Source organism: Somniosus microcephalus, chromosome 10, assembly GCF_052327205.1.
Source record: "Somniosus microcephalus isolate GS21.2 chromosome 10, FLI_Smic_1.0, whole genome shotgun sequence".
In the NCBI taxonomy this organism is placed as follows: domain Eukaryota; kingdom Metazoa; phylum Chordata; class Chondrichthyes; order Squaliformes; family Somniosidae; genus Somniosus; species Somniosus microcephalus.
In genome coordinates, this window is record NC_140996.1 from 171,463,085 (window position 1) to 171,485,744 (window position 22,660).

General features: G+C 42.0%; 1 protein-coding gene across 1 annotated transcript; it reads left to right on the forward strand.

Annotated features, from left to right (window-relative positions):
- The first annotated feature begins 226 nt into the window (after positions 1–226).
- sap18 (Sin3A associated protein 18) lies at positions 227–21,399 on the forward strand. Its single transcript, XM_085999172.1, has 4 exons — positions 227–421; positions 9,104–9,213; positions 10,767–10,889; positions 20,946–21,399. Exons 1-4 carry the CDS (start codon positions 266–268, stop codon positions 21,100–21,102), a joined length of 546 nt encoding a protein of 181 aa, XP_085855298.1. The 5' UTR covers positions 227–265; the 3' UTR covers positions 21,103–21,399.
- Positions 21,400–22,660: the final 1,261 nt, after the last annotated feature.

Here is a 22,660-nt window from a genome sequence, read left to right on the forward strand (position 1 = left end):
TACAGGTTATCTGGTCATTATCACATCGCTGTATGTGGGAGCTTGCTCTGTGCAAATTAACTGCCGCGTTTCCCACTTTACAAAGGTGACTACACTCCAAAAGTACTTAATTGGCTTTAAGTAAAAGTAAAACACTTTGAGACGGCCGGTGGTCGTGAAAGGCGCTATGTAAATTCACGTCTTTCTTTTCACTGTTGCTCTGGTGTCGGTGAATGTTGCCCAGATCAAAGATGGTCGCTGCAGTTGTCACAGACACGTTGCTGACATGCGCGTCTGCGTGCGCGGCTCTCGGGCCCATTCGCTATCTATGGTGCGGTCGCCATCACTGAGAGAACGGCGGGGAGGCAACATGGCCGTGGAGTCCAGAGTCACCCAGGAGGAGATTAAGAAAGAGCCAGAAAAGCCGGTGGATCGCGAGAAAGTGAGTAGGGTCGGCAGTACCGCGCTGATGGCCCGAGGCTGCGGCGGTCCAAGGTTTAGTTAGGCCGGAGCCCGGAATGAGGCGACTCGAGTAAGGCGCGCGTTTCACTGAGCCGTTGCCGCTCGGTGTCCGGGACCCCGGTGTCTGTTCCTTATTCTCTTTATACCGCGGGCGCCCTCTGGTAAATCTGAAGCGTCTCTCGGAGGACGGACGGTGTCCGGCGGGACAGTAGGAGCCTTCAGCTGGATCCCCGATGGGGGCAACTCCACCGGCGGCGTCCCTGATGGTTCCCACCCGGCCGAATTTTAAATGCAAAGCCCGGAAATTTCTGGAGTGAAACCCAAACGCCAAAAGTCTTGATTTTTTAAACAAAAAGTCTTTTTTTTAAATTCTTGTAACACATTTCTCTTGTGATGTGACGATGTTAGTTATTAAGATTAGAGTCGGGTCCAGCTGCGATCCTGCACCGAACCCACCCGCTTTTGGGGTTGGAACTTCCTCAATGTTTGCGCCCAGGGACCCGTGCAGTTGGGGCGTAAAACAAATCCTGATGTAAAAGATCGAGGAAACACGGGCGTAAGTGATTTACGCACGTAACCGTTATGGCCGAATTTCCTTCCTCCTTTTACGCCTGTCCAAAGATCCCCCTTTATCTTCCAGCCCCCCAGTTCATTATAATGACATGTCCCCCCCCCCCCATGCTAACTGTAAATTTCCTGCAATTGCGCTAGTTCAAAATGGGTGTAAAATTAAACCCTTTGTGTGCAGTAGGAAACAACATTTTTCTGATGTGTATTACTTTTTATTGAGTGATTCTTTTTATTTATTCATCCTCACAAGCCTGCACACTTTTTTGTTTCTTTGAATGCATTTTTATGACATCAGTATAAGTCGCATGAAAAATGGAAAAGCTTCCACGATTGTATGTTTTTAAACATGCTGTGCTTAATGGGCATGAATGACATTTAGATGGCTTGAAACTTTTCATACTTAAAAAAAAAAAGGAATATATGATGTGTGCCTGGAGCTTCCCTCAGACCCCAATTGTTTTATGCGGATTTCTTCTTGTTTACACACAGTTTTACATTCCGAGGTATGTTAAACAGATTGGCGGAAAATAAGAGTGTAAATAGATACATGGGTGTAATTTCAGATGTAATTTCCCGATTATAACCCAGAGGAAATTCCACCCCTTGGACTTAATAAAAAGTGGTAACAATACAGTTACTGTGGAAATACAGGTTTCAATGGTTTCAGGAGGTATAATGGCCATTTAGTTCCTCTGCTCATTTGGGTTTAGAATACATACAGGTGAAAGGGAACTTGTGTACAGTAAAGCTGTTGGATATTGAAAGAGCTAGATCTGCATGAAGAATTTTTATCTGGATTTAACTGGCAGGCAAGCAACTGATAGAATTAAATCGATTGGGTAGAGTTCATGATGGGATGGTTTGTGAATGGATCAGACTTGAAGGACTGGTTTCTTGTTCTGTGAAAGACTTGCATTTATATAAAAGCAAAATACTGTGGATACTGGAAATCTGAAATAAAAATAGAAAATGTTGGAAATGCTCCAGATCAGGCAACCAGACTGTCATTGACCTGAAACGTTAACTCTGTTTCTCTCTCAACAGATGCTGCCTGACCTGAGTATTTTCAGCATTTTCTGTTTTTATTGCATTTATATAGCTCCTTCCATGACCGTGGGACATCCCAAAGTGCTTCACAACCAAATAAGTACTTTTGAAGTGTAGTCACTGTTGTAATGTAGCAAAACGTGACAGCCAATTGCACACAGCAAAATCTCTCAAACATTAACGAGATGAATGATGAGATAATCTCTTTGTGATATTAGTTGAGGGATAAATGTTGGCCAGGGCACCGGGGATAACTCCCATACTCCTCTTTGAAATCGTGCCATGTCTTTTACATGCACCTGAGAGCAGATGAGGCCTCAGTTTAACTTCTCTGAAAGATGGCACCTCTGACAGTGCAGCACACGCTCAGTACTGCACTGAAGTGTCAGCCTAGGATTCTTCGGCAGCACCTCCCAAACTCGCGACCTCTATCACCTAGAAGGACAAGGGCAACAGGCGCATGGGAACACCACCTTCAAGTTCCCCTCCAAGTCACACACTATCCTGCTTTAGAAGTATATCGCCGATCCTTTGTCACTGGGTCAAAAATCCTGGAACTCCCTACCTAACAGCACTGTGGGAGTACCTTCATCACACGGACTGCAGCGGTTCAAGAAGGCGGCTCACCACCACCTTCTCGAGGGCAATTATGGATGGGAAATAAATGCTGGCCTTGCCAGCGATGCCCACGTCCCATAAACGAATAAAAAAAATATATGCTCAAATCTCTGACTGGGGCCTGAGCCCACGGCGCTCTGATTCAGGTGAGAGCGTCACTACTAAACCAAGGGTGACAACCTTGTAGATGTGTGGGAAATGCAACTGGCAGGACCTGAGTTATACTGTGGACTGTGACTCGTCCCCTTGTCTGCCAGGAGAGAATTTTGCACACATGCAAAGCTGTGCTGGTGGTTATTTTTAATATTATGAGGGTATTTGCTGTAGTACTTCATTTATCATAGGCTTTAAACAGAATCCATACTGGTTTTATAAAGTTCCCAAAGGTCCAGTGGACCACCTCTGCAGTTTTTAAACTTGGCTTCACACTGGGCTGGAATTGTACTTCACTTCGTGCAAAGCCCAAGCCTGTGACACGGCCTCCTGGATTTGCACTCTCATTGCTCTGCTTCAAAGCACTTGGTTGTCAGATAAGAACCTGACTCCTGAATTAAAGCCAGTGAGGAGTCACTTTAGGCAGAGGAAAGCCAGTGAGGAGTCACTTTAAGCTACTGTTGCCAATATCCTGGCATTGGCTTTGAGAATAGTGGAAGGACAGGGTGAAGAAAGGAAATTAAATTGTTTTGATATGAAATATGAGGATATCAACAATTTTACATTGGTCTGTTCATAAATGTGTAGTTTCTTTACCCAGCTATTGAGTTGCAACCTTTGTCAGTAGGTTTGAGCTTGTTGATTCAGAATCTCCAATGCCCTTGACTCTGTGGTTTTGCCAGTTTCTCCCTTTGTGACTTGTGCCCTTTTTCTGTAAAAAGCAGTAAACCTTGGTAGATTTGGGAGTCCTTACATTTCTTGTTCCTTTATATCCTGTCCCTTAATAGGTTCAGACGCGACATTTGGTTAAATGTCCAGATATACTAAGCAAAATGTTAGGTGTCACCAGTGGCTCAGTGAGCGCACTCTTGCCTTTGCGTCATATGTTCAAACCCACTCCAGATACCCGAGCACATAATCTAGGCTGGCACTTCATAGTGACGCGCTCCCTTAGTACTGCAGTCAGATGAGACATTAAACTGAGGCCAACACCCTTAACAGTTGATCTGGTCATTTATATCATCACAGTTTGTGGGACCTTGCTGTGTGCAGATTGGCTGTCGCATTTCCCTACATTCCAACAATGACTGCTTTGAAAGTACTGGCTGTAAAGTGCTTTAGGATGTCCTGAGGTCATGGAAGATGCTATATATGTGCAAGTTCTTTAAAATGAATTAGAAAAAGGATACTTTGCAGGTTGGAAATTCCTGGCATCTGACATTCTGGAAGAATATGCAGTGAAGCTGAAGATTATTGTTGTGCTGTCCAGTATAACCACAGCCTATTGAAAGAAGGGTTATCCACAGTAGTACTCCTTAGACCTTCAACTTGAGTTCAAACTTCGCCTCTGGTAAGAGTTTATGCCCTCATCCCCAAAAGCATATAGGTGTGTGGGAACATTCTACATTGCCTTGTTCCTGCATTTGAGAGCAGATCTTTTGTGATCTGAAAACACCTTTCTCCAGCTCGTGTTCAATTAAACACGTGTCAGAATAGTGCTCATGAACAGTGAGTTTGAAAGTGGGATTTACGTGTATATTTTTAGTAGTTCTATGTTGGGGTGAACCAAAAAATGAGCGTTTAGATATGGAGTTTGAATCTCGATAATTTACTTTAACATGAACTAGGTAGCATTTTTTGAAAACATTCATTTATTTATAAGGTAAGTTGTTTGAAGGATAATGAGCTACTGCACTTCACCAAAGATTGTCATGATTGAGGATCAAGTATGTGTATAAATCTTTCAGTGCATTCTACTATTTCACGTACTTTTTTTCAAGAATTAGTAAATATTACAAGGTCAGGGAGCTGTTCTACAAATAGTTGTATCTTTTTCAAAATCCCCAATCTAATTTTAATTGACAAACTCATAGTTTGTTACAAGTAATTAATCTTTATTGAAAGGTTCAATTTGACATTCTTTGATCTCCCTTGGCCAGATACTGTGACAGTTCAGCTGGTGGGCAGCTAACTTGCTCCTAGCCTGCCTGTCCTGTTGTATGACTATTAGAATGGTAAGGAAATAACATCTGCACTTGTCTTCCTTCTTGAGGGAAAAGGGTTGATTGATGGCTCCCTACTATGGCATTGCTGAGATCATACATGGAAAACATGAGTCAATCCAGTGCGTTAAAACTCTTGCAGGTGTTTACACATGCATAAACACACTGACCTGCAATTTGCATTCATAGAAACATAGAAGACTGGAGCAGGAGTAGCCCATTTGGCCCCTCGAGCCTGCTCTGCCATTTAATGAGATCATGGCTGATCATCCAAATTCAGTACCCTGTCCCTGCTTTCTCCCCATATCCCTTGATCCCTTTAGCCTTCAGAAATATATCTAACTCCTTCTTGAAAATATTTAATCAATTGGCCTCAACTGCCTGAGTGTGGTAGAGAATTCCTCAGGTTCACCACTCTTTAGGTGAAGAAATTCCTCCTCATCTCTGTCCTAAATGGCTTATCCCTTATCCTTAGACTGTGACCCCTGGTTCTGGACTCCCCCGCCATCGGGAACATCCTTCCTGCTTCTAGTCTGTCTAGTCCTGTTAAAATTTTATACGTTTCAATGAGATCCCCTCTCATTCTTCTAAACTCCAGCCAATATAAGCCCAATCGACCCAATCTCTCCTCCGTACGTCATTCCTGCCATCCCAGGTATCAGTCTGGTGAATCTTTGCTGCACTTCCTCAGATGAGGCGACCAAAACTGCGCACAATAATCAAGGTGTGGTCTCACGAAGGCCCTGTACAACTGCAGAAAGCATCCTTGCTTCTGTACTCGAATCCTCTCGCTATGAAGGCCAACATACCATTTGCCGCCTTAACCGCCTGTTGCACCTGCATGCTTACCTTCAGCGACTGGTGCACAAGGACACCCAGGTCTCGTTGCACTTCCCCTTCTCCCAATCTATTGCCGTTCAGATAATCTGCCTTCCTGTTTTTGCCACCAAAGTGGATAACCTCGCATTTATCCACATTATACTGCATCTGCCCAATCACCCAACCTGTCCAAATCATCCTGGAGTTTCTCTGCATCCTCCTCACAGCACACACGCCCACCCAGCTTTGTGTCGTCTGCAAACTTGGAGATATTACATCTAGTTCCCTCATCTAGATCATCATTAATATATATTGTGAATAGCTGGGGTCCTAGCACCGATCCCTGCGGTACCCCACTAGTCACTGCCTGCCACTCGGAAAAAGACCCGTTTATTCCAACTCGTTGCTTTCTGTCTGCCAACCAGTTCTCTATCCAAGTCAGTACCTTGCCCCCAATCCCATGTGCTTTAACTTTGCACGCTAATCTCTTATGCGGGACCTTATCGAAAGCCTTCTGAAAGTCCAAATACACCACATCCACTGGTTCTCCCTTATCTATTCTACCAGTTACATCATCAAAAAATTCCAGTAGATTAGTCAAGCACGATTTACCTTTTGTAAATCCATGTTGACTTTGTCTGATCCTGTCACTGTTTTCCAAGTGCTCTGCTATTACATCTTTTATAATGGACTCTAGCATTTTCCCCACTACCGATGTCAGGCTATTATTCACCGTTTTCTCTCTACCACCTTTTTTAAATAGTGGGGTTACATTAGCTACCCTCCAATCCATGGGAACTGTGCCAGAGTCTATAGAATTTTGGAAGATGACCAGCAATGCATCTACTATTTCTAGGGCCACTTCCTTTAGTACCCTAGGATGTAAATTATCAGGCCCTGGGGATTTATTGGCCTTCAATCCCGTCAATTTCCCTAACACCATTTCCCTACAAATACTGATTTAATTCAGTTCCTCCCTCTCATTAGACCCTATGTTCCCCGACATCTCTGGGAGGTTATTTGTGTCCTCCTTTGTGAAGACAGAACCAAAGTATGTATTTAATTGGTCAGCCATTTCTTTGTTCCCCATTATAAATTCCCCTGATTCTGACTGCAAGGGACCTACGCTTGACTTCACCAATCCTTTTCTCTTCGCATAGCTTTTACAGTCAGTTTTTATGTTCCCTGCAAGCTTACTCTCATACTCTATTTTCCCCTTCTTAATTAATCCTTTTGTCCTCCTTTTGCTGAATCCTAAACTGCTCCCAATCCTCAGGTATGCTGCTTTTTCTGGCCAATTTATATGTCCTCTCCTTGGATCTTATGCTATCCCTAATTTCCCTTGTTAGCCACAGTTGCGCCACTTTTTTCGTTTTATATGTTTGCCATTGCCTATCCACCGTCAACCCTTTTAAGTAACGTTCCCCAATCCATCCTAGCCAACTCGCGCCTCATACCATCGTAGTTTCCTTTATTTAAATTCAGGACCCTAGTCTGAGTCAACTACTTCCCTCTCCATCTTGCTGAAGAATTCTATCATATTATGATCACTCCTCCCCAAGGGGCCTCGCAGAACAAGATTGCTAATCAATCGTTTCTCATTACATAATACCCAGTCTAAGATGGCCTGATCTCTAGTTGGTTCCTCGACATATTGGTCCAGGAAACCATACCGTATACACTCTAGGAATTCCTCCTCCACAGTATTGTTACTAATTTGGTTAGCCCAATCTATATGTAGATTAAAGTCACCCATGATAACTGCTGTGCCCTTATTGCATGCGTCTCTAATTTCCCGTTTAATGCCATCCCCAACCTCAACATTACTGTTTGGGGGTCTGTATACAACTCCCACTAACGTTTTCTGCCCCATGGTATTTCTCAGCTCTACCCATACAGATTCCACATCATCAGAGCTAATATCCTTCCTTACTATTGTGTTATAATCTCTTTAACCAGCAATGGTACCCCATCTCCTTTTTCCTTTTTGCCTGTCCTTCCCGAATATTGAATACCCCTGGATGTTGAATTCCCAGCCTTGGTCACCCTGGAGCCATGTCTTCGTAATCCCAATCATATCATATCCGTTTACATCTATTTGCGCAGCTAATTCATCCACCTTATTATGAATGCACCTCGCATTAAGACACAAAGCGATCAGGCTTGTTTTTTTAACACTTAGTCCTTTTAGAATTATTATTTACTGTGGCCCTGTTTGATTTACACCCTTGATTTCTCTGCCTTCCACTTTTGCTTTTCTCCTTCCTGTCTTTTGTTTCTATCCTTGCTTCCCTTTCCTCTGTTTCCCTGCACAGGTTCCCATAATATTTTATCATAATGGAGAAATTTGACATTCCAGAAATATAAAAATTACTTTTTCAAGGCTAGAACAGTTGTTTAGCAGTTAATACGCTGTTAAAACCCCAGTTACACCTATTCCAATAAGGCTCAACATTTAATAGGGTGTTTAATGGCGATGTTAGCACAGTAAAGCTTAATTAGTTTCACTGATTGCCGGCTATCTGGAGCGGGGGGTGGTTCACAGCACAGCCTGTGTCGGAGTAGTGAATGACTGCAACTTCAGGATTCACTTGTTTACCTGCGCTAAATCGTGAAGTAACGATCAGTTTCAGAGGGGTAATGACCAGTGTTTCCCCTTAAATTTTTTTGGGTGCGCGGCCCCTTTTTAAAGTTTCGTGCATGTGCAAAATTTCACATTTGAAAAGCCGGTCCCGGGCTGCACTGGACTGGCAGACAACTGCGTGGCCGCACAGCTTGGAGGGAATGTTGGTAATGACTGCGAACACTGACAGTTCGCCGTCATTACCTACCGCAAAATTTGGGCTAGTGTTGATCTCCTGCACTCGGCAGACCTTTACACAGATTTTTCTGGCTTAATCGTAGCCCATAATGCCATGCATTGGAAGAATCATATAAAGTGGGTGCAATATAGTTTCAGAAACGTAAAGTGTCTGTTGTACATTTCTATTTTAATACGTGACTTTAGCTTTCAACATGGAGAGCAGATACACTGTTTAATTTACTTTAAACGTAATGCTTTAGAAAAACATGTATGACGAAGGACATTTTAGAGATTTATTATTTGAGTAAAATATAACACAACTTTCTGGCGCTCTCCTCAACTTTTTGCAGACTACCACAAAAACAATACCCTGAAAACTTTTATTAATTTGTGACTCTGCTGCTAATTCTTGGGTCTGAATTTTGCACCTCTGCTCCTGTTTGACACTGATACCAAAATCATCTCAGAAAATTTGTGTTTAGGATTTAATTTTAACTTTCCAAATAGTTTACATTTCACAATTGAGAAAACAAGAATTGTGCAATTTACGCTGATTTAGAAAAATGTTACGTTGGTTTGTTAACTTGATTTTTTTTCTTTTCCTATTTAATGTTGCATTATTTTTCGTATTTTATGTTTAAACATTTAGACCTGCCCTCTTCTGTTGAGAGTATTCACAACTAACAATGGAAGACATCACAGAATGGATGATTTTGCTAGAGGAAATGTCCCATCTAGTGAGCTTCAGATCTACACTTGGTAAGTATTGTGCTTCAGTTATAAAACTTGGTTCAGACAGTTATACTAGTTTCGTACTTGTTGACCATTGGGTTACCATCTGGTTACCATCTGGTTTTGGAACTTGCTGTTATAACCAATGTTCCCGCTAAGCCGTGCAGTAATGGGAAAGGTCCCGCACAGGCTGCTCACCGGCTTTTCCATTGTTAATACCACACGTACACAGAAATTTAAAAGGGCTGCGCATTAAAAGAAATGGGCCACGCAGGAATAAAGCGCAGCTGACAGGGAACATTGGTTATAACTAGTGTACTGGGTCATTAGAACACACTACCGCGTGGTTTGGAAAACAAATTATTTTTCTGTTGGGTTTCGTTTCCAATGTTTGTCTGATTCAACGGTCACTTGGTTAAGCAAAGTCAGCAAGTGCGTTGTACTAAACGCCCAACAAATTCTAGTACCAGTGCGTCATTATTAAATTAGTCATGTATGTCGAGTCTGTTGTCTACATCACGATTGCCAAGGTGTTGTTCACTTTTCTTCATTGGTGAAGAGTTTATACAGTTTTCTTTTCTAATAGTTCTTTTGGCTATATTTTCAATATTTGTCAATCCTAATACACACAACCTTTATCAATTTCCTCTCTGGTTACATTACACTTAAAAATTCTGCATTATACAGGAAACTCTCGTTTAAACGGCACCTAAATATCCGGAGTTCTCTATTAACCGGCAAAATTCTCACTCGGAAAACAACACCTCAATAACCGGCAATGTTGCCGAGTCTGAGTCTCCCGCGGTGGCCGAGTTAGTCAGTGGGGGTAGTTCTCCAAACTGCCACTACTCGGCTTCTTGGCACTGTCTGAAGTTGGAACACCTCAATGCCCCTGTAACAGGAGTCTGACTCTCCCGCGCTGCCGGTAGTCTCTTCTGATCTGCCATTTTACAGGGGTACTGTGTGTCTCCCACGCTGCTGGTAGTCATTGCATTGCATTACCCTCAACTGGCAGTACTGTACTTAATCAAGCATCTTCCACCATCCATTTAACATAACATTCTGTAGGTGAGTACCCAATTACTGTATACTGCACATTTCTTGATTTTTTTAATTTTCTTTGTTAAAAATAGCCTTGGTAGATAACCCTCTCCGTCATCCGGAATTTTTGATCAACTGGCACCATCCCGGTCCCGTCGGTGCCGGATACCAAAGAGTTTCCTGTATTGTATCCAATTACATTCCAACAAAAATACTTCTTGGTGATACAGCCAGCATGACAGTTCCCTACCCACTGCATTGTATACCCCAAATAATAACATTTATGACATAAACAAAATAGAGTTCAAAACAAAAATCACTAACAATTTTCCATCTTCCACTTACTCCAACCTCCTCATGGTAATTGTTTATTCAGATAGTTTGAACCCTAATGTTGCTAATGATTTGCTATTTGTAAATTTATTCAAAAATGCAATTCTTTTCTTCCTCCCCCACCCATGTTAAGCTAAGCTACATACCAAAGTCAGTGTACATGAGCACGTGATAAAATGATATTTGCATTGTCTTTTGTATTTTAGGATGGATGCTACACTGAAGGAGCTAACTAGCTTAGTAAAGGAAGTCTATCCAGAGGCCCGGAAGAAAGGAACACACTTTAGCTTTGCAATTGTGTATCCAGATCCTAAACGACCTGGTTACAGGTTAGTACAGGAGTGTCCAAACTTCTTGTGCACCATTGAGCCTTGGAGGCCACATACAAAGTTTAAATCAGTATTCCCATTAATTTGCATATTGTGGATACTAATGGATGTTGTACTGATTTTGGATTTATCCATCAATTCAGTAACACTACTCAACACCTCTTTCCAAGCCCACAAAATTCATGCAAAACAAATTAGAAAATAAATACAACTGATCTCTGTGGCGTCAAAACGTAGTGCAGTCTTCAAGTCTAGCAGGATTAGGGGCAGAGGAATAATTGGACCAAGGTAGAGGGTTGAAGGAGAAAAGGGGAAAAGATGACCGGGGGAGGGAAGAGAGGGGAAAACTATGTTAATAGGGGAGAGGCATCTATCTTAGGAAGAGGGTGTGCACTGCAAGGCTGGACATCTAATGCCCATGGGTGGTGGGGGAATATTGACTGAGAGGCCAAGAATTATCGAAGGGGAGGGCGGGGTTGTAATGTAAGCCTGGGCATCTTGCTCGGTGGACTGGGACACTGTAGCATTGCAAGAACAACAATCTTGCAGTGGCGATGGGGGTAAATGTGGAAGATGACCTTGTAACTGAGTTGGGGGGAGGTTCACATGCCATAATATTTCATACACTTCAATGATGATTCAGATACTGGCATTGGTGAACTTCTATGCACTTTCTTGTGATTCTCTGTAGCCGAGTTCAGTAGTAGAAATGCAGCACTTGAAAGGGAGATGGTGGGGAATAAAATGCTGCATTGTAGTATGGAAATTTGATTTAAGGATGAAATGTGATGAAGAGGTGGAATGTCACTGAACATGTGTTGCAGAAGGTGTGCGTGTTGCCGGGTTCAGGGATTAAAGTTGTTCAGGGGTGGGTTAAGGTGGGAAGAGAGGTGACAAGCAGGTGAACAGGGAAAAATCTCCATTGCCTGAGGGGCTAGTTTCTGTTAGATTTATGTTGGGGGGGGGGGGGGGGGGGTAAATTATACATTAATAAAATTATGGAACTTTGGTTAATATTTTCATATGGCTAGTTATTTACCTTCAGTAAACTGACAAGGAAAGGAGTTTGAGAATGCAAATTAGTGCAGAGCCATTTGGTGGCCAAAGCCTAGAACTACAGGGACACTCAGCCTATGCCTTTTAATGGGGAATTGCAGAGTCACAGGGAAAACTATTCGAGCACTACCTGCCGGCGTCACGTGTGTGTATTTTTGGATATCCCTGTACTAGTAGAATGCTATTTCCATTGTAACTTGCGGATTGAACAGTCTGTTGTTAATAGTAACAATCAATGGACACTAAACTAGGAGGAGGGGTGGGCTCTGATTAGGATGTCAGGAGGCTACAGTGCGATTTGGACAGGTTGGGGGAATGGGCAGATACGTGGCAGATGCACTATAATGTGGATAAATGCGAGGTTATCCACTTTGGGGGTAAAAACAGGAGGGTAGATTATTATCTAAATGGCAATAGATTGGGAGATGGGGAAGTGCAGAGGGACCTGGGTGTTCTTGTGCACCAGTCACTGAAGGAGAGCATGCAGGTGCAACAGGCGATCAAGAAGGCAAATGGTATGTTGGCCTTCATATCAAGGGGGTTCGAGTATAGGAATAGGGATACCTTACTACAGCTGTACAAGGTGCTGGTGAGACCGCATCTGGAGTATTGTGTACAGTTTTGGTCGCCCCATCTGCGGAAGGATGTTCTTGCCATGGAAAGAGTGCAACGGCGATTCACCAGGCTGATACCTGGAATGGCGGGAATGACCTACGAAGAGAGATTAAATAGTTTGGGCTTGTACTCACTGGAGTTTAGAAGATTGAGAGGGGATCTCATCGAAACATATAAAATTATGGCAGGCCTGGACAGGCTGAATTCAGAGAGAATGTTTCCAATGGCCGGGGAGCACAGAACCAGGGGCCACAGTCTAAAAATAGCGGGCAAATCATTTAAAACAGAGATGAGGAAGAATTTCTTCACTCAGAGTGGTGAGCCTGTGGAATTCCCTGCCACAGAGGGCTGTGAAGGCTAATTCAATAAATATTTTCAAGAGAGAATTGGATATATTTCTGAAGGCTAAGGGGATTAAGGGTTACGGAGAAAAGGCGGGGACGGGGTACTGAACTGGTAAGATCAGCTATGATCTCAGACGAAGATCAGCCATGATCTCATTGAATGGCGGAGCAGGCTCGAAGGGCCGAATGGCCTACTCCTGTTCCTATCTCTATGTTATGTTTCTATGATTATGGCAGTGCATTAATATACTACATAGGAAAAAGGATGTGATATGGGAGATTTGAAAAAAATTGTCCACCTAAAACTGAAATCGGCTCATATTATGGGTTGAATGCTACGAATTTGACAGATAGCACAACTTGGATCAGCAGATAAATAGATCTAATTGTTCCATATCATTATTCGTACAATATGAAGTTTGCTTAAGTTAGTTCCTATTAACTGCATGTTATGGCTTCTCCAATATGTGGTTGAAAACTTAATCTTGAATTTTTAATTACATATAAAGGGATTTATTGAAAATTTTGAATAAATGCTCTTCGATAAACTCAAACAAACTGATTTATCGATTTGTGATGCAGTTATGTTCTACTAGAAGAATATTTGGACAAGCTGGTGGCAAGTTACAATTTCTGGTACATTTTGGTTGTTTATGCCAGCATTAATTTCTAAAAAGAAATCAAAGTTGTAATTTCTATGGAGACAGTGCAGAGGTATGAGATATGATTGGATAGACTGGGTCTCTTCACTCTTAATCTCTCATGATATTAAATACTTAATGGATTGTGAAGTTAAACAGCGGGGAGAACATTTCTTTGCACAGAGGATAATTGACAGGAAGAATGGTTGAGGATAGGACAATTGACTCAACAAGATGATGGTAGGGTTTGACATTTTGGAAGGATTGAAATTCTTTATCTAAACTCCAAATGTTCTCAATGATTTTTATATATACTATATCAATATATGTTAAGCCATTATATGAATGCAAATTGTATCTACATTATCTGTAGAAACAAGATATTGGAAATATACAACATAGGATATACAGCACAGAAACAGACCATTTGGCCCAGCCAGTCCATGGCAGTGTCTTTCCTCATCTAACTCTTATCAGCATAACCCTCCAGTCCCTTCTCCTTCATATGCTTATCTATCCTTCCCTTAAATGCATCTATACTATTTGCTTCAACCACTCCTTGTGGTAGCAAGTTCCACATTCTCACCACTCTCTGGGTAAAGAAATTTCTTCTGAATTCCGTTTGATTTCTTGGTGACTGTCTTATATTGTTGGCCTCTAGTTTTGCTCTTCCCCACAATTGGAAACACACTCTCTGTGTATACTCTATCAAAACCTTTCATAATTTTAAAGACCTCTATTAGGTCACCCCTCAGCCTTCTCTTTTCAAGAGAAAAGAGACCCAGCCTGTTCATCCTTTCCTGATAGGTGTACCCTCACATTTCTGGTATCATCCTTGTAAATCTTTTTTGCACCTTCTCCAGTGCCTCTGTATCCTTTGTATAATATGGCAACCAGAATTGTATGCAGGGCTCCATAGTTTGATACAAGTTTAGCATAACCTCTCTACTTTTTTTTATGGCCTTGTTAACCTGTGTGGCTACTTTTAGTGATTTGTGTATTTGTACTCTGATCCCTTTGCTCTTCTACCCCACTTTGATTTATATTTTCCAAGTAAGATGTGACCTCCCATTTTGATAAGAAAAAGAAATACCTCACATTTATCTGTTGAAATTCCTTTGCCAATTGTATGCCCATTCTGCAAGTTTATTAATGTTTTCTTGTAATTTGTTGTAGTCCTCCTCAGTATTGACTATTTTCCCCCCCTTCCCTCCCCCCACCCCCCCCAAAAAAAAAAGAAATTGGTGTCATTTGCAAATTTAGAAATTGTTTTTGATTCCAAAGTCTAAATCTTTACTATAAATTGTGAACAGTGGTCCCAGCACTGACTCTTGTGGAACACCACTTCCTACCTTCTGCCATTCTGAATAGCTACTCTTTACCCCTACTCTCTCTTTTCTGTCTTGAAGCCAGCTAGCTATCCATTCCGCTACTTGTCCCCTGACGCTGCATTCTCTGACCTTATTCATTTGTCTATTATGTGGTACCTTAGCAAAGGACTTTTGAAAATCTACATAAATTAGATCTACTGCATTACCCCTGTCTACTCTCTCTGTTACCTCTTCAAAAAATTCAATGAGGTTGGTCAAGCAAAACTTTCTCTTTTGAAATCCATGCTGATATTCATTACTATATTTCTGATTTCTAGAAGTTCATCTATTTTCTCCTTTTAGTAGGGAATTTTGATATTTTTCCTACCACCAATGTTAAGCTGACTGGTCTATAATTCTTTGGACATGTTCTATCTTTCTTCTTGGATATAGGTATCATGTTAGCTATCCACCAGTCCTCTGCTACTACACCTTTTTCTAACGAATTATTAAATATGTGTAGTAATGACTCTCTATCTCTTCCCTAGATTCTTTTAAAATGCGTGGATGTAATCCGTCCGGACCAGTGGTTTTATCCTCCTTGAGTTCTATTAGTTTAATATTTCTCCTTTTTTATTTTAAATGCAGTTATCTCATTTCTAATATCATCTGATGTCATGTCCACCTGTTCTGTCTCCCTGGTAAATACTGAAGCAAAGTAATTATTTAATATTTCTGCCATCTCTCTTGCTGCCTGTGATATTAGTGGCCCTATTCCCATCCTGACTTTCCTTTTTTATTTATGTGCCTGTAAAAGACTTTATTACTTTGTTTTATGTTCCTTGATAATTTAATTTCATAGTTCCTCTTTGCATTCCTAATTTTTTTTTACTTCGCTCCTAATCTCTTCATATTCTCTCTTGCATACTCTCCCCTGCTGTCCGTGATTTGTAATCTCGAAGGGCAAATGAGGCATATAATAGTGCACAAATTATAAAGACATTTTTCTGTGCAGAGATTGAACATAAGAACATGAGCAGGCCAATCGGCCCCTCGAGCCTGCTCCACCATTCAATAAGATCATGGCTGATCTGATCCTAACCTCAAATCTTCTATCACTGTGCATCCACCCGAACCCATGTGATCTCCCGGGAGAGGCGAAAAACCAGATAAAGACCCAATGGCCAATTTGGGAGAAAAAAATCTGGGAAATTCCTCTCCGACCCATCTAGGCGATCGAAATTCTTCCAGGAGATCACTCTGTCCCTATATTTTCTACAGTACTTACCTTCTGTAAAGGCGATCTCCACCCCAGCCAGGAACAGGAATAAAACCATCTCCTGAAATCTAACACAGAATTAGAACACAGTAGGAGCAGAACCAGGCTACACGGCCCCTGGGCCCACTCCACTACCCACAGGACCATGACCATTCCAAACCTAGACTCATATCCAATTTCCTGCCTGCTCCCCGTAACCCTTAATTCCCTTTACTTCTAGGAAACTATCTCTGTTTTAAATTTATTTAATGGATGTAGCTTCCACAGCTTTCTGGGGCAGCAAATTCCACAAACCTACCACCCTCTGAGTGAAGAAGTTTCTCCTCATCTCAGTTTTGAAAGAGCAGCCCCTTATTTTAAGATTATGCCCCCTAGTTCTAGTTTCACCCATCATTGGGAACATCCTCACTGCATCCACCCGATCAAGCCCCTTCACAATCTTATATGTTTCAATAAGATCGCCTCTCATTCTTCTGAACTCCAATGAGTAGAGTCCCAATCTACTCAACCTCCTCATATGTCCATCCCCTCATCCCCGGGATTAACCGAGTGAACCTTCTTTGTACTGACTCGAGAGCAAGTATGTCTTTTCTTAAGTATGGACACCAAAACTGTATGCCGTATTCCAGGTGCGGTCTCACCAATACCTTGTACAACTGCAACAATACCTCCCTGTTTTTATATTCCATCCCCCTAGCAATAAAAGCCAACATTCCATTGGCCTTCTTGATCACTTGCTGCACCTGCATACTAACTTTTTGAGTTTCGTGCACCAGGACCCCCAGATCCCTTTGTACTACAGTACTTTCCAGTTTCTTGCCATTAAGATAATAACTTGCTTTATGATTTTTCCTGCCAAAGTGCATAACCTCACACTTTCCAGTATTGTATTCCATCTGCCAAATCTCTGCCCACTTACTTAGCCTGTCTATGTCCCTTTGCAGGTTTTTTATGTCCTCCTCACTCACTACTTTCCGTCCCATCTTTGTATCATCTGCAAACTTTGATATGTTACACTCGGTCCCCTCCTCCAAATCGTTAATATAGATTGTAAAGAGTTGGGGACCCAGCACTGACCCCTGCGGAACACCACTAGTTACTGGTTGCCAATCTGAGAACGAACCATTTATCCCAACTCTCTGCTTTTCTGTTAGAGAGCCAATCCTCCACCCACGCCAGAATATTACCCCCAATCCTGTGATTTTTTATTTTTGAGCAATAATCTTTTGTGTGGCACCTTGTCAAATGCCTTTTGGAAGTCTAAATACACTACGTCCACTGGTTCCCCTTTATCCACCCTGTATGTTACTTCCTCAAAAAACTCCAGCAAATTTGTCAAACATGACTTCCCCTTCATGAAACCATGCTGAGTTTGTCCGATTTAAATTATGTTTATCCAAATGTCCCGTTACTGTCTCCTTAATAATGGACTCTAACATTTTACCAACCACAGATGTTCGGCTAACAGGTCTATAGTTTCCAGCCTTCTGCCTACTACCCTTTTAAATAAGGGTGTTACATTAGCAGTTTTCCAATCTGCCGGGACCTTGCTGAGTCCAGTGAGTTTTGGAAAATTATTACCAATGCATCCACAATCCCTACCGCTACTTCCCTCAAGACCCTAGGATGCAAGCCATCGGGTCCAGGGGATTTATCCGCCTTGAGTCCCATTATTTTACCAAGTACCACTTCCTTAGTGATTTTAATCGTATTTAGTTCCTTCCCCCCCCCCCCCCCCCCCTAGAGCCCCCTGTTTGTCCAGTGTTGGGATATTCTTAGTGTCCTCTACTGTAAAGACTGATACAAAATAATTGTTCAGTGTTTTTGCCATCTCCATGTTTCCCACATTAATTTCCTGGTCTCATCCTCTAAGGGACCAACATTTACTTTAGCCACCTTTTTTTCTTTTTATATAACTATAGAAACTTTTACTGTCTGTTTTTATATTTTTTGCTAATTTACTTTCATAATCTATCTTCCCTTAATCAATCTTTTAGTTATTTTTTGCTGTCTTTTAAAGACTTCCCAATCTTCCATCCTCCCACTAGATTTGGCTACCTTATATGCCCTTGTTTTTAGTCGGATACTATCCTTAATTACTTTACCTTAGCCACGGATGGCTATCTTTTCTTTTACACCCTTTTTTCGGAAGTTGTAAATTAACTCCTTAAATGTACACCACTGATCATGTACCGTCTTACCCTTTAATCTATTTTCCCAGTCCACTCTAATCAATTCCGCTCTCATACCTTCATAGTCTCCTTTATTCAACCTTCTCACCCTCTACTTGAATATGGAATTCAACCATGTTATGGTCACTCATTCCAAGGGGATCCTTTACTAGGACATTTTTAATTCTGTCCTCATTACACAGGACCAAATCTAAGGTTGCTTGCCCCCTGGTCGGTTCAGTTACATACTGCTCAAGAAACCCATCCCTAATACACTCAATGAACTCATCCTCAAGGCTGCTCTGCCCAATTTGATTTGTCCAGTTAATATGATAATTAAAATCCCCCATAATTATAGCTGTTCCCTTATTACAAGCCTCAACTATTTCCTGATTAATACTCCGTCCAACAGAGTTGCAACTGTTCGGAGGCCTATAGACTACACCCACTAGTGTTTTTTTCCCCTTATTATTCCTTATCTCCACCCAAACTGTTTCACTATCCTGCTCCTTTGACCCAATATCATTTCTCTGTATTATAGTGATTCCTTCCTTTAGTTAACATAGCCATCCCACCTCCTCTCCCTTCCTGCCTGTCCTTCCTGATTGTTAAATAACCTGGTATGTTTAATTCCCAGTCATGGTCACCCTGCAGCCATGTTTCTGTAATGGCCACAAGATCATACCCATATGTCGTTATTTGTGCCGTTAACTCGTTCATTTTGTTACAAATGCTACGTGCATTCAGATAAAGAACTTTCAAATATGTTTTGTAACACTTAGTTCCTGTTTTTCCCTTTTAGTACTTTACTTTTTGCTCCATACCTTCTGTCCCTTCCTGACACATTCTGTTTTTTAATTCCCCCACTGCTACCTAAGTCTATGACCTTCTCTGTTGTCATTTCTATTATTTGCTCTCTAGAAACCTCCCCCCCACTAATTAGTTTAAAGCCCTCTCTACAGCCCTAGTTATATGATTCGCCACGACTCTAGTCCCAGCACTGGCCAAGTGGAGTCCGTCCCAACGGAACAGCTCCCTCCTGTCCCAGTATTGGTGCCAGTGTCCCAAGAAGCAAAACCCATTTCTCCCACACCAGTCTTTGAGCCACGCATTTAACTCTTTAATTTTATTTATCCTAGCCATATTTGCTTGTGGCTCAGGTAATAACCCAGAGATTATTACCCTTGAGGTTCTGTTTTTTAATTTGACCCCTAGCTGCTCATACTCCTTTAACAGAACCGTCTTCCTTGTCCTATCTACGTCGTTTGTACCAACATGGACCACGACAACTGGATCCTCCCCCTCCCACTGCAAGTTTCTTCCCAGCCCAGAAGAGATGTCCTTAACCCTCGCACCGGGCAGGCAACACAGCCTTCGGGACTCCCGCTCTTGACTGCAGAGAACCCTATCTATCCCCCTAATGATACTATCCCCTACCACTACAACATTTCTTTTTACTCCCTCCACTTGAATGGCCCCCTGTACCACGGTGCTGTGGCCAGGTTGCTCATCCTCCCTGCAGTCCCCGCTCCCGCCCTCACAGGGAGTAAGAACCTCTCTCCTGCTGGACAAGAACAAGGGCTGTGTCTCCTTCAACACTACATCCTGGATCCCTGTACCTTCCTCACTTGTAGTCACACCGTCCTGTCCCTGACCACGGACTACATCTGCAGTAATTAATTTCATAGGTGTGACCACCTCCTGAAACACAGAGTCCAGGAACTTCTCCCCCTCCCTGATGTGTCGCAGTGTCTGAAGCTCGGTCTCAAGCTCCATAACATGGAACTTGAGTTCCTCTAGCAGCAAACACTTGTCGCAGATGTAATCACCGTGAGCCTCAATGGGGACCACCGGCTCCCACATCTCGCAACAGTAACACATCACCTGCTTCATTCTATATAATTAATTAAATTTCTTATTAGTTATGAAGACCCTGCCCGGATATAGATGATAATGTCACACCACTATTCAAAGGACTTACCAACTTAAAGGTATAAAAGAGAAGAGAAGGAAGAAAACCAACCAACCAGCTGATCACCAACCTCCTCCTTGAATACTGTCTGTGGGGCCTGTTTGGTTGACTCGTCTCGCTGCTCCGCCTCCGCAGTGTTGTCCAAGCCTGGGAGTGGGGAACAAAACAGAGCAAAAAACACACCCTCACCTCCCACTTATCCGAACTCTCCCACTTAGCAAAACTCCAGCACCACTCAATGCACAAGGCACTCCGTGCACTGCACTAGCCCCTCCCCTTTTATACCCGGATTCTACTTCCGGTTTAAAAAACCCTTAAAAAATTAAACTTACTTCAAATAATTGACTTCTTAACACACTAAAATTCACAAAATACACTTAAATGATTTTTCTCCCACTTAGCAAAACTCCAGCACCACGCAATGCACAAGAGTGAACTTGTGTATATAATGTATTATTAACAAGCTCCATTGTGGTTTTAAGTGGATGATTACAGCAGGGCACAACTGTTGAGATTAATAGGAAGAGGGTTTGATTAAAACACACACATATTCTAATGCGTGTCCTAAAAATACACATGGCTCCGTGTGTAGTCCTAATAGATGCTAGTTTTTACTAGAGAAAATTGCATCTAGATGACTAATTTATGCTTTGCTTTTGTTATAACAGAGTAAAAGAAATTGGTACCACCGTTTCAGGAAGGAAAGGACCAGATGACTCGATGACATTACAATCACAAAAATTTCAGATTGGTGACTACCTGGACATTGCAATAACACCACCTAGTCGAGCACCACCCCCTCCTGGCCGCATGAGACCATATTAATGTTCTTTCCTCACTCCCTCCGGAATAAAACCTCACACAACTAGGTTTTTTTGTGTGGAACATATGGGCAGCTGTGGCTGATTGTTAGTGGCCCCCACTACTGTCTAACCAAGAAAGTTACATAAATGTAGTATGGCATGTTCCATTGTATTTTCTTCCTAAACAAGGTGCATTTTTGAGAATTAACTGAATTTTAACAGAATGCAGATTTGGGGTAGCATCTGTGCATTCTACCTCCATAGTTTTGAATATTGATTAGTCATTTGTTTGGAATTTTTTAATAAAACTGTGCCTTCATGGAATGATGTTTTTATTTCTAAATGTAAAAATTGTCTAGAAATTAGTACAACCTGCACATATTAAAATTACACACAATAATTCTGAGATTGTAGCATGATCCTCATCCCTGCCCTGAGCCTAATTATGCTTTGTTTTTATTGAAACAATTTACTCACTAACCTTAGTGTCACAATTATCCACCAGCCCCAACAATCACTGCCTGGCTTTATGCATTGCTCAAAATATCAGTTTTTGTATCTGCCAGCTTCAGTTGGTTTACCTCTTCCTGAAGCAGCAAGCAAAAACCGTATTAGTGGGAGGTGACTTTTGAAAATGTACAGAACCACTGTCAAACGGGGTTATTGAGCTCAAAAGCAACATCCAAACACTAGGGCATTGGATTTTGCTGGGAAAATAAAGGCGTGTTAAATCGCCCAGCAAGTTCAGGTGATTAAGAGATACAGACAGCGTGTGGTGTGAATCTCTTGAACTTGGTTGATTTACACTGCTCCGCCTTTGCTTCGCAGTCATTCCTGTTTCCTTCTCAATCCTTAAATCTCATTGGTTAAGATACACTGGTAGTCCTGCCGTTCACTTAAGGTCTCCGATGCCCTGTTACCTTCACCACGCTGATATAAGTTCGCACTTCCAGCAAGTTACAGCGCAAAAAAAAATCTGAAGGGTGCAGGAAAAGGCCTAACTACCAGTGTATGCCGTGAGATGACTCACTGAAGTAAGATCTGGCCCTAGGTATTTGCCTCAGAGTGGGGACCCAAGTCAGCTTATTCCTCTATGTATTGGTCAGTTTACTATTGAAGTGCCTCACAAAACGTATTGACTTGTCAAGAGTGGCAAGAAAGTTTATGGGACAGAACTCTCTATGTAGCTAATGTCTTTTGTGTGAGATTCTAAACTTAAGTAGCCCTGTCATGAACGTCCCCCGTAGCCGTGCAGTGATCGGGTCATTCCCACGCAGGCTGCTCACCAGCTGTAACGCTGAAAGACCGCACAGCAACTGTGCAGCAAATTTAAAGGGACCATGCACCTAAAATAAAAATTAGTAAACGTTGCCTGTCCTAGTGGGGCACAGCATGAAGAACCAAAGAGGTTTACAGCACAGAAACAGGTCAGTTGGTTTTGCTTAAGTAATTCAAAACTAAGCTCATGGCCCTGCTGTCTCCCCATAGCTCCATCTTCCTGTTTCAAATATGTATCAATTTTTCCTTTAAAAGATACAATGGGCTCTGCCTCAACCAGTCTCTAGCAGTATTCTATGCTC

Excerpts from the sequence above, each read along its gene's own strand:
- sap18 (XM_085999172.1), top strand. The coding sequence starts at position 266 with ATGCGCGTCTGCGTGCGCGGCTCTCGGGCCCATTCGCTATCTATGGTG. Across the intron at positions 9,214-10,766 it reads GAGCTTCAGATCTACACTTG|GATGGATGCTACACTGAAGG; the intron begins GTAAGTATTGTG and ends TTTGTATTTTAG. Across the intron at positions 10,890-20,945 it reads CCTAAACGACCTGGTTACAG|AGTAAAAGAAATTGGTACCA; the intron begins GTTAGTACAGGA and ends TTGTTATAACAG.